The sequence below is a fragment of the Chlamydotis macqueenii genome, chromosome 1 (assembly GCF_036417535.1).
Source record: "Chlamydotis macqueenii isolate bChlMac1 chromosome 1, bChlMac1.mat, whole genome shotgun sequence".
Classification (NCBI taxonomy): Eukaryota; Metazoa; Chordata; class Aves; order Otidiformes; family Otididae; genus Chlamydotis; species Chlamydotis macqueenii.
This window is the reverse complement of record NC_141556.1, coordinates 170,926,616-170,939,340: the sequence shown is the minus strand read 5'-3', so window position 1 is coordinate 170,939,340 and position 12,725 is coordinate 170,926,616. Positions and strand designations below refer to the sequence as shown.

At 38.4% G+C, this 12,725-nt stretch overlaps 1 protein-coding gene across 2 annotated transcripts in view; it reads left to right on the top strand.

Annotated features, from left to right (window-relative positions):
* Positions 1–12,725, top strand: part of LMO7 (LIM domain 7) — a 133,545-nt gene that overhangs the window by 86,916 nt on the left and 33,904 nt on the right. The window contains exons 6-15 of one of the 2 annotated variants that reach the window (XM_086771711.1): positions 245–358; positions 837–1,035; positions 2,133–2,385; positions 2,853–3,152; positions 3,506–3,796; positions 4,080–4,280; positions 4,748–5,464; positions 6,978–7,007; positions 9,326–9,443; positions 11,422–11,564. In XM_086771711.1, coding sequence (XP_086627837.1) covers positions 245–358; positions 837–1,035; positions 2,133–2,385; positions 2,853–3,152; positions 3,506–3,796; positions 4,080–4,280; positions 4,748–5,464; positions 6,978–7,007; positions 9,326–9,443; positions 11,422–11,564 — 2,366 coding nt within the window. The remainder of the gene's footprint in view (positions 1–244; positions 359–836; positions 1,036–2,132; positions 2,386–2,852; positions 3,153–3,505; positions 3,797–4,079; positions 4,281–4,747; positions 5,465–6,977; positions 7,008–9,325; positions 9,444–11,421; positions 11,565–12,725) is intronic. The other variant, XM_086771719.1, reaches the window with a different exon arrangement.

The following is a 12,725-nucleotide window of genomic DNA, read 5'->3' as shown; positions in this document are numbered from 1 at the left end:
ATTTTCCTAAATAAACACAATAACTTGAAACAGTACTTACAGCTGCTTACTTGAGATACATGAGAAGCATCGTAACACTCTTTAATTAGTTTTGATGTAGATCATAGCTAGTACTGTGAACAAGATTTTACAGTTCATTGTGGAAAACATCTCTAAGAGCATGCTGAAATTCTTTTATACTGGTACATGGTATGAGAGGAAAGTAATTGAGTTTGTATTTGGGTTTTTTGTTTGTTTGGTTTAGGTTTTGATTACGTTATACTGGCTTGGGAGAAAAGCTCAAAGTAACCCTCATTATAATGGTCCGTACCTCAATCTTAAAGCATTTGAGAAGTTATTAGGGCAAGCATTGACTAAGGTAAGGAATCCAAAAAGAACAGTAAACAAACAGCCTGAATTATATAGTTTGCTATACATTACAGCATCAACTCTATACAATCTCTTCGGGGTTTATTTTTTCTTACTTGGGAGAACATAGTTTTTGTTTGTTTTGCTTGCTATCAAAGTCCATGTGAAAGGAATGATTTTTAGCTTACAATGGTTCTTCTCTACCCATATAATCACGAAATTTAGAGTCCACCTGCTCTGATTGATGTGGTAGATTGTGAAGAGTCCTGTCTTGATTCCCTTTGGCTGAGATGAGAGAAATTTAAGACCTTGTTTTGAATCTCCTATCCAAGCTGTTGTATATGTTGTTTTTAGGGGTTTGCAAGTGGTCTTTGTTCAAGTTTGTTTGTGCACTCAAAATGCATTTTAAAAATTTTTGAGTGAAAACTCACGAGTAACATTTACATCTTAAATTATTGTAAAAGTCATTTCAAAACTTACTCCCATAGGCACTTGAAGAATCCAGCCACCTGAATAGAAGTGGCAGGGATAGTGGGTACGGTGATATTTGGTACGTTGACCGGGGAGAGCCCTTTTCATCTTCTGTTAGCCATAAAAGAGACGATTCCTTTGATAGCTTGGACTCTCTTGGTTCAAGATCCTCCACAAGCTTTTCATCAGATATAACCTTGAAAGGTGGCAGTGAAGGTATGTTTTCCTCTTTTAAATCTTTTGTTGACATATGTCATATGAGTGTGGGAGAAGACAATGTATGGACCTAGTACTTGGGGTGCCCACTACTTAATTGACTTGAAAGGCAACTCTAGTTTTGCAACTGCTGCAGTTGCGTTTTGCTTAAGCAAATATTGACCTTTAACAGTTGATAGAAACAAAGCAGTGCTTACATGAATTTTCCTAGGAAGGGTTGCTGGGACCTTTGCGCTCAGGGTGTGTGTATGTGCACGGTATTTTCCCGCAGTTCAGGAAGGGAAATTGCTACTATTCAGATCCTGATGGGATCACCTAAAATTCAACAGTTGCAGAAGTCTCTTGCATTGTTCTAGTGTGGACACATCACACCTCCTATGTCTTCACTCCATTTATGAATATTCAATAGGGTTTTTTCCTGCCTAGGAAGAAAACTGAATAGTAGTTGTTAGTAGTTTGTAGTAGTTGTTTCAGTAGTTTTTCAGGGAAGGAAAGGCAACAAGAAGAAAGTTTGTGAATTGTATCCCTACAGCTGTGCTCTAACTTGTGTTTCTCTCTCAGTTTTAAAATTCAATACAAACTTTTCTAACTTAAAGTTAGAAAAATAGTGATCTTGATCTGGATTTTGTTCCATGTGAATAACATAAAGTCATTGGGCTGAAGCCACATGGAGCACTTCTGATCTGAGCAAAGCAACATGTAGCCATGTTATATTATGTGACGTACGCTGGACTTCTACTGGGTTTCATCTGGTGAGATGAGCATGTTGCTATACTGTTTGCTGTTAACTTATCTTTGTTAGTAAATTTGAGTGGCAAATATGTTTTTAAATGAAAACTTCTGTGCTGTTTTACATCTTCAATTTAGAAGTTAGCGCTTTGTTTTCTGCAGGGAGCAGTGATAGTGAAAGAATGGAACAAATGTAGCCGAGGCATGCAAACCAAACTTGGCTTAATGGACCTTATCGCAACTTCCTGTCAGTAGCTCAGCAAGTTTGCAGCCAAAACGTCTTGAATATGGAGTTAAACTGATTGTAGAAGATACTTGCGTCTAGAGAATAAACTTTCTGCCTTCCCTTTTCTCCCCTTTCTTCTAAGGTTGCGACAGTGATACAGACTCAGAACTGCCTTTCAAAATGCATGACTCCCATAAAGATGACAGATCTTACCGTAGGATTTCTGTGATTGAACCGAAACCTACTGCTGACTTCAATCGCTTCTTACCCAACAAAAACAAGCAGACAGCATATGTACCGGCGCCCTTAAGGAAGAAGAGGACAGAGAAGAATGAGGACAACAGGAGGAGCTGGGCAAGTCCTGCCTTCACAGAGTCAGATGGAACATTTTCAAGGTACTGGTGTGCAGTCTTAATAAAGCAGACTTTGATTTAGGACTTTTTAAATAAATTATTTCTTTATTAGTTAAAGAAAAACTACTGTTACTGCAATACAAAGAAAAGTATTTGAGTTTTCATATTTTAATGAGGGGGATGTTTTGGTGTGATCGTGTGATTGTTTTTTTTGTTGTGGTTTTATTTTTTTACTTTGTTCCACATATAACTAGTTTTCTGGTATTTGAGTAATGATTTGAGGCTGGTCAGACTCCAGCTAGAGAGGATTTAAATGATCTTAAATGCAAGTTAATGAGAGCTAGACCTACAGTTTTAGTTTCTTATTAAAGCCTTCCAAAATACGGTGATGAATTTCAGTTGTCTGGCTTCTGGTGCATACAGATGAGATTAGTGGGCAGTTTTTGGGTTTCATCGTTGCCTTCGTGACTTCACTGTCTTCATTCTGTTCCTGTTTTGGTCAACCTCAGTGGACGTGAAAGGAATCCTTTAGCTTCCTGCCAAAATAGCAGAGCAGAGTATGGGCTCACAGATCCAGCTTCCCTCCAGATGATCTATGAGTATGACAGTGGCTCTGATTCAGAAGATGAAAGAAGGCTGCCTGACGTGGTTATGGATGACTTAGCAAAACGTAGATTTCTAGTCAAAAAGAGCCCTGTAAGCTCTACTGCACCTGGACATCATTTCATGTTGCACAATGACTCTCCTAAATCTTGCTCACGAGAAAGTTATCCAGCTGGTCCACTAGCTGCAATGCTTGAACCACTGAGGTCAGAGATACTAATCCAAGATCCAGTAACTATTGTATTACTTAAATTGCAGTCCATAAATAACTCCATAAAGCTAGCCTTCTAATCGACATTTTAACAGAGCTGATAATTTGTTATGCGTTTTCTGTCAAACTTCATGGCTTTGTTGGAGACAATAGGATGCTGATATAACCATTTAACTTTTTTTTAAAAAAAACCCACATTTTATTTTTGCTGGTGCTGCAGTGATGGAATTGAGAACTAATTTGCTTCATTCACGATATTGAATTCTTGAGCCAAAAAGCATGTCTTTTTTGCATTCTTTATGTCAAGTTGCTCCTAAAATATCTTAACTGATTGGGTATTTTGAACAGTAACCAGAGGAGACAGAGGCAATTGGATACTAAAGAGGAAAACAAACCAAGAGTTAACATTCCTTCAGAATTATCTGGGTATTTTGATGAGGACGAGGAAGAAGAAATAGGCATCCCAAACATTGAAAAAGATGATCTCTATTTTCGCAAACTAAGTTCTTCAGCGGCAAATACAGTTGTTGCTTTTGACAAATTTCTTCCTAAGTTTTGGACTCCAGAAGAAGAATTGCTATGGAAAAAAATCAGGAAATCCTCTTTCAAACCCTGGTATAAAGAGATTCAAGGGTTCAGGTGCGTTTTCATGCATGCCCCTGTTTCTCTCCTATGTGCAAAAGCTATAAATAAAGTGCAGTTGTATGACTTTATTTTTATTTTTCATTTTTATTGCCAGTTTAGCAGCAGGATGTTTTGGTTTTTTTTTTTTTTTTTTCTTTTGAGAGAGAAAATAATTGAAATATTATTTTCATTGCACTGTTGCCACTGTGGATTTTACTCAATGAGTATGCTGTGTGTTTTGTTTTTTTTTTTTTTTTTTTTTTCTTTCCCTCTGCTCATTCCTTGTGCCGCGGCACAGTAGAAAGAAATCAGATTCCGAGGATGAGGAGTTTACTTACAAACAAAGCTCTACCATTGTTGCTAACCAACCAAGACCAAGTTTTGACTGGAACAGTAATTGCAGAAGGGATCAGAGCTATAAGCCAACTGCTGAATATGTGGGAAGCTCATTGTCACAGATTGCAGAAGGAAAAATCTTGGAGGCTTCTGATCAGCCCAGGTTGATATTGCTGCATGAGCTGTACTCTTGCTGCATCAAAAAGAAATGGCTAGATATGCAACAGCTAAATGAAATTAAACCATGTCCTGTGATGTCACGCTTTTTTGGTTATTACTGTTTTGGGGTTTTGGTTTTGGTGTTTTTTGTTTTTTTTTTTTTTTAAATGTACCTGTAAGTTGCTGGTCTTCTGAAACATGTAAATGCGGAAGTGTAACATGCTGCATAGGATTACTGGCTTTGTGTGTGAGCATGTAAGCGTGCTGTTTCTGAGCAGGTTAGTATGCCGTGATACCTTGATGTCGGTTGACGTGTGCTGTGCTACGGTGAATGGCGGTGAATGCCAAGTGGTGTAGTGCTTGGGGTACTGGAAGTCTAAACCAAATGTATATCACAATACATTGTGATCTGCTTGTCTCTTGCTGGTTAATGATATTTTTACTTCCCTCCTTTTGTTTTATATGCTTCAGTCAGTTTTCGTTACTTCAGGCCCTGCAAAAATACTCTGACTACTTGTCTTCTGAAACGAAGACCAAAATTGATCCTACTTCTGGCCCTAGGCTCATAAAATGTAGAAAGAATATTTCCTTTGTACCAGGATTCAAGCAAGGAGATGCGGAAAATGGGTATCTGTATCCAGATTTAGAAAACGATGACTTGTTCGTTCGGAAAACTGGGGCTTTCCATGTGAATCAAGTTGTTCTCCAAGACCCTCGATATTTTAAAAAATTCTCTGAGCAGGAGCCTCCCTTAGAGGGTGAGATAATTCTGCAGCCCAGAGAGGGCCAACCTGTGATTCCAGATTTGGAAAAGGATGACATGATTTTCCGTAAAATCCTCTCTCAGAAAAAAGAGGTGCCTTTATCAGGCGCTCCAGACAAGTATCACCCAGCACTCTTTCCTGACCCGTGGAGTCTTCCGGAGGAGATTCGTTCCAAATTTCTATGTTTACTTGAAAAAAACACGACACCAGAGGAAAGAAAGAGCAACGGTAGAGTGCTGTCACCATCTTCCCGCCATAAGAAGGATGATATGCTGACCCGCAAGATTGAATCTTGGAAGGTGGGAAGCAACGTCCAGCCAGTAAATTTCATCCCAGGTCCATGCAGTGAAGAAGACTGGAAGAAGTGGGAAGCAATCAGGGAGGCCAGCAAAGTTAGACACAAGAAACGTCAGATGGTGGAGAGGTCAGGTTGTGTCCTGCACGGATTGCGCTTGAGTGCAGCTGAACCCTGTCCATTCAGAAAAGCATTGTCTTGTGCTGAACCATTCGTAGAGTGCCAATCTGCTATTTGTTCGTGACATCCTGGACAAGCTTTTTATTTGCTTTGAATAGAAGCTCATGACTGCAATACCATATTTTCAACAACAAAATTCAAATGTTTTCTAGTTTTAGGCTGCTCTTTCAGAGAAAATATATTATCATTCCTTTAGGCCGAAAGTTCTGCATAAGTTCCTTTCCATGGTTGAACAGGAATAGTGATTATTCAAAAGACTATGGAGGCTAGAAATATTTTATTTTTTTTCTCCAATATAATTGGTAAAAACATTTCTGAAACACATATATACTTTAATGACAAATTCTGGAAACGGGCATTCTGATATTCTTGCTTGCGCCTGAGTTTGAAAATACTTGTAAACTGACTGGCCACAGCTTTGAAATTATTAGATGAGGAGAAAAAAAAAAAAAAAAAGTGTTGCTTTGTCTGCCCCAAGTCACAGTGCATACAAGGTGTGTGTCCATGTAATATTAAATTCCACTGTGACTTATTTTATTTTGCCAGTGTTTCCCCCCTGCTTTCACAGAGTCCTGATTAATACTTTCCCCTAATCCTTTTCTGGTATACTCAAAACTTCTCTTCTCTGACTGAATAGTGGTTTTTAACTACTTCCTAGTTCTCCTTTCGATTTTGTACTTACTTGGGTTTCAAATGTTTCCTTAGCTCTGAAAATACGGCATTGCAAGTTGCAGTTCTCTCAGCTATGCATCATTACTTTGTGACTAAGACACGTCAATGGTCCAGTTGATACTTTGATGTTGCTGCATTTAATTTTCAAGCTTAATACTGTTAACAGTGCGAGCTTCACTGAGGTATAGTTCTGAAGTGCTTGAAAATATCTCACATTTTAAGAAATAATTCAATAGAATAAAGTACTTGTGTTCAGTAATACTAAAAATCCTCTTGAATCACACTGGATTAATTTGGTTCTCCACTTAATGTGCTAAACTTCTATAAATGGCCTTTTATTCTTATCCATTCCAAGTATTACTTTCCTGTAGTATCAGAGATGGCTGAAGTAACAACCTCTGTAAGCTAGGCTTCTTGTTGGGACTCAAGTTGAGATTAATTTTCATTTCTTGAAACGAGTATCTTTCGAGCATCATGCTGTTCAGCAGCACTGCAATAAATGGTGCAGAATTAATACAGGGCTCTGTTTGTGCAGTATTGCTAAATCATAGGTGTAGGAAGTTTGCAGGCAGCCTTGTTCTGTCAGTTTTCTGCCTGACTTACACATCATGCAAGTCCTGATGTGTTTTTTGACTGGTGTGAGATCTCTGATGTGCTATTCCATGCTGGCTGGTCCTCAAGCTTCCAGTTTCCCCTTCATCTAATGAAAGTGCTGGTGTACTGGTGGTGTTAATGTTGTTATGAATATCAAGACACTGAATCTTTTCTTTTTTGGTTTCTGCTTTCTCAGACTGTTTCAAAAGCTTTCTGATGAGCAAGGGTAAGTTTTATAAAAGCTTGAAAGATCGTAACACTACTTTTGCCTAATTTTTCATTTTTCATGCATGCACAGTAGCTAAAAACTCATGCTGAAAACAACTTGTGCATGCTGCTTTGTTTTTCTGTGCTTGGGCAATTTAGGGAATGAATGTAAGAGACTAAAAGCTATGTGTCTGGCAAAAGTTCCCTCTGGCATCTAAGGTATCCGAGTTACGGTTATCGGGCACTTGGAATATCAGCTGTAATATTTTATTCCTGCTGCAGTGAAGTACTTGGTGTTCTGTATTTAAATTAGACTTTAAAGCTTTCAGAAACATGAAGATTAGTAAATATTTTATTTTGAAGGCTATACAGCTAGAATCTGAAGATAATTAATGACGTGGTATTTATCATGGCATTGATGAATATCCTGCTGTTATTTTATATACTTCAGGTTATTGAATCCTCAGTGGTAAACTTACTGGTTAGTGCCATGTGAACTTAGGCATTGTTTATGATGTACTGTAACTCAAAGAGAAATTTTTTTTCCACTTACTGTGTGGTGGCATGTTAAGTATTTGGTTATGCATGGTGTTCTAATTTTTTTTTTTAATGTACATTTATTTATTTACTTATTTATTTTCACCCTGAGGCAAAACCTGGTAAATGACTAAACACTTCCAGAAGAAGCAAGAAATGCTTCAGAAGAAGTTGGGTGTTAGGGAAGGGAGACTCAGAAGGCTGAAGTCACTAGATTTGTGAAGTTAAGACTAGAATTGAAACTAACATCCTGTTTCTTGATAGGAATGTATGAATATACCCTTACTTAGGGTACATTGTATTGAGGTATAGATCTTCCTATTTTGTTGCAGGAAGCTAGAGAAACTCAAGAGAAGCAAAAGGAAACTCTAGTCGTGTAAGTTTTCTTGAACGAATCTGAAACAATTCTGAAATTTATGTGCAGTTTGGTTACCCCAAACCATTTCTACATGCAACATAACTTAACCATTGGGGGGAAAAAAATTAAAAAAAAAAATTAAAAAGAAAAAAAAAAAAGGAGAGAGGACTGTAAAAGGAAAGAGTTTCTGCAGTTGTGACCAGGATATTTCACTGAATTTGGAATCCTTCCCATTCAGAAAATAGACAAGCAAACAGGTATAATGAATTAATGCCCTAGCCTTTATTTTCAGAGGCCAAAGTCTTATGTTACCAATGAAAGTGAGTTGGGCCTCCTGGGAGGAAGTGATGGAGTCTGGTTTGTTAGTTCAGATCTCTCTTGGTATGCAAGAGATTAAAGCAAGGCCCTGTGCTCAGTCAGTTTTGTTTTTAACATGTTTTTCCATCATATCAGGGAAGTGCCACATTTTTAAGTCCTGTTAGAACTTGGTTACACCCCTCCATCATGCAGATTTTGTTTGGATAAATGTAAACAAAAGCATTTTTGAAAAAATAAGAATAAAACCCAGAAGCCTAGCTTTCCTTCTGTATTAGTGCATTGAACCTTATGATGGAACACCTGCATTTTGCTTGGTGCCTCAGAGGTGGTCCTGTTCCTAAATTTGAAGTCCTGTTATGCTTATCACTGCAATGTGAAAGAAAAAAAGGAGGAAAATAGCATTGGAGAGAGGGGGGGAAAGCATGAAGGGTGAGCTTTGAGGAGTTTAGATTAAAGGAAACTAGTGAGTAGAAGTGCATGAGGGAAACTTGTAGCTGTGTTGAAGAACTTAGAAGATGATTATGTTCGTCGTCCTGACTTGGATGGAAAGCATCAGAGAGGCTTGGAGAAGAGTAATGTAGGCTAGCCGGGCCCATGACATGCATGAACAGAGCATTTAGCAGTGACTGGCCTTTGTCTTTTAGAAACTTACGTCAGTAATTGGCTTGATTTTATGATTAGCCTGAGGAAGGAAAGAATAGGAGGTGATTCTGGGGCTGTTACTGGAGAGAAAAAGTGAAACAATGGGAATTTGGACTCGGAGATCGGGGGACGCTTTTTAGGTCAAGATTAGTAAAGAGAGTAACACGTTTAAACAGAAGTAGCAGTTGGGTATGAGAAGCTCAATGTGAATGATCAGAATGGAGCAAATGGAGCTGCTACAGAGCTGCTTATTCCCTTAATCTGATTTCATTTGCTCAAGTATGCGACTACTGACTTGAGTGCTGGCACTAGAGCACGTCTCAGCCTTGCTCGTTCAGCTGCCCGTGTGTTTCCTGCTTTATTCGAAATAACACTCGAGAGCGCTCAGTTGCACTAATATAAATCTCTCTCTCTCAAAGGTTTCACTTGCATAAGTGGTGGCTAAGATGTGATAAAACAGAGTACTCTTTTTTTCTTTCTAGGAGTAAATCTTTGAATGATGTCAGTGCAGAGGAGCTGCAGTCATTGCGCAAAATCCGTTACGAAGAGCTACAAAGGATAAAAGAACAGTTACAAGAACAAGATCTAAAGTGGCAAGAAGTAAGTACTCCTTTTCACAACCATCTTCACGTGTTCTGCTGCAGGGCTGGCTGCATCTGCCTTCAGTGCCCCTAGAAAACAGGTTTTGGCGTGTGTGCAGCAATTTATGAGGCTTCTAAAACAATCCATCTCATGCAACTACTAGTGGTCTTGAGGATGTCTGTTTAATGCTGAACTGAAATTATTTTAAATATAGAATCATAGAATGGTTAGGGTTGGAAGGGACCTTTAAAGGTCATCTAGTCCAACCCCCCTGCAAGAAACAGGGACATCTTTGACTAGATCAGGTTGCCTCAGAGCCCCATCCAACCTGGCCTTGAATTTTTTCAGGGATGGGACATCCACCACCTCTAGGCAGCCTGTTCCAGTGTCTGACAACCCTCATTGTAAAAAAATTCTTCCTAATATCTAATCTAAATCTATCTCCCTCTATTTTGAAACCATTGCCACCTATCCTGTCACAACAGGCCCTACTGAAGAGTCTCTCCCTGTCTTTCCTGTAGGCCCCCTTTAGGTATTGGAAGACCGCTAGCAGGTCTCCCCGGAGCCTCCTCTTCTCCAGGCTGAACAGCCCCAACTCTTTCAGCCTGTCCTCACAGGAGAGGTGCTCCAGCCCTCTTATCATCTTTGTGGGCTTCCTCATGGACCAGTTGGAGAGGGTTCAGTCCTTCTTATGTTGGGGGCTCCAGAACTGGACACAGTACTCCAGGTGGGGTCTCACCAGGGCAGAGTAGAGGGGCAGAATCACCTCCCTCGACCTACTGGATGCACTCTTCTTGATGCAGCCCAGGATGTGGTTGGTCTTCTGGGCCGCAAGGGTGCATTGCCTGCTTGTGTTGAGCTTCTCATCTATCAGTACTCCCAAGTCCTTCTCCTCAGGGCTGATCTTGATCCATTCTCTGCCCAGCCTGTATTTGTGCTTGGGATTGCCACGACCTAGGTGCAGGACCTTGCACTTGACCTGGTTGAACTTCATGAGGTTTGCACAGGCCCGTCTCTTCATTCTAAGTATCTGAGTAATGCTTCAGGTTAAGAATTTTATGTATTGTAATAAAGCCTTCAAGCTTGATTTCTGTGGGCATAAAGAGAAGTTAGGGCACAGTTTCCTGTGTTATCTGAAATTTGTGAATATTTTTTTTTTATGAAACTATTGGAATGTCTGAGTATTTGATCCTTTGGGAAAAAGGAGGGAAATAATATTTCCTTGTGCAAATTCTTGAGGCTCCTATCCCCTAATAATTCTGTCTTAAATTCAGCTTGTAAACTGATGTGGTAGCTTTGGACAGCTTCATAAGGGTATCTAAAGACCTTTTCTTTTTTTATTAAAATCTCTACTTGACAATGATTACCAACAAGAAGGTGAAATGAAGAGCAGAGCACCAAGCAAGAAGTCCATAGTTGTTTATTTAATGCATCTCAGTTCTAATATTCAGTACTGCTCTTAACTCAACTTTGGTATTTCATTGAGAGTATTGCTAGTTCACATTGTGGTTTTACAGAAAGGAAGAAAACATAGAAGTATATGTTTTCAATTTAGAATTTAAGACATATTTAATCTCAAGCTAATGTATCACTCTAACAGTAGTGATTTGGAAAAAAAACCCAATATCTCAAACTCCAAAGCTGACAACAAAGAAATACAGATGGCATTTGCATTAGTTTTCAACTGTGTGTCATGGAGTGAAGTATTCTAGAATAAAACTGAAAATGTTAAGGGCGGGAGGAGAAGGGCAAAACATGTTCTTTTCCACTTGTAGTCCAGTAATTACAATTGTTAACTTTAACAGGCAGTGAACCCATAACCCTAACTGAAATATGAGAATCCTTTTATAATTTAGGGGGAAGGTGCATGAAAATGTGACCACGATGCAGACATGCAAATATAATCAGGGCAGTAGGTAGAATGTGATGGGATACCTCTGTAGATTTATGAGGTCTTGAGAAAATCTGATTATATACTTTCATGTTATTCTTACAGGATCTAGCAAAATGGAAGAATCGTAGAAAGAGCTTCACTTCCGAATTGCAAAAGAAAAAGGAAGAGAGAGAAGAAATAGAAAGGAGAGCCTCTGAAGTGTCTGAAAGGAGTACCAAGTCACTGAAAGAAATGCAGCAGGAGAGGTAATGATCCTGATGGGAGTATTATGTTGAAGAACTTAAATCTGAGCATTTTTATTCCCTTAAATTCTTGAGCAGATTTTACTGGCAAGTTAAAATTGATTCTGCAGAGATCTCAGCAATTTTAGTTGCAAATTATAGTGTAGAAATCCAGGCAATTGAAGGGTGGAATATAGTCTACTAATGCATTGTTTTCACAGAATGTTGAACATTTTTGCTCTATAAATGATATTTTACTTTGCTATCCATAAATAAATGTATCGAGAAGTCAGTATTTGCATCCACTTTAAAGATGTTAAAACAATAGTATTGAGCTGGATAATTGCCTTTTTCATTCTTGGATCAGCTTAACAAATATTTATCTTTCCTCTGCCACTATATTTACTATTCTTTTAGCCATTGTGGATAAATACAGCCAGAATTTTAATGTATATCTCAGAACTGTAAACTTTTTCTTGCTTTGTCCTCTTTTCTCAGTTGTTCCTCTGGGTATTTACAGAACAAGATTCTTCCCAAAGAATAACAAATGTAAACAGAATTGCACAGTAGCATTTCTATTAGTGACAGTATTTTGGTGGTTTTCTTCAGAACACATGTATGACTGAGATAAAGGGAATATGCACATGGCATATATTTATAAAAGAAATTTAAATAAGTCTTATAACCAGATTGTTTTGAGTTTCTGTATTTTTTTTTTTTTACTTGTGAGGACAAAAATTAGGTTCTTGAATAAAAATACAAATGCATTTTTAGAATCAGTATTGTAAGAATCATAAAAATTATGTAGTAAAGATAGATTCTCTGTGGTGGTTGTTCCTTTATGACAAAGGGATGAATAGCAGGAAAAAAAAACCTGAACTTCAGGACATCATCTTATTTTGCTGTCTAAAGTTCAGTATAGCATTTTCATAGAGCAGAGGCATCAGCAGAGCTATACAGTTCAGGCAGTGTTATGACGCTACCTTCTTCCCATTCTTTCATCAATAAAATCTGAATTTCTGAGGATATGTAACTTGAATAGCTGTATCGTTTTCTTGGCAAAGAGATTTCTGTCATGGTGGCAACCTGATAATGTGACAGTAGCATGCCTGAGTGTTATGGGAGTGTTGAAATGGGGAGGAGGAGGAAGAAGGTAGGTTTAAAAATACATTAAATTACTACTAT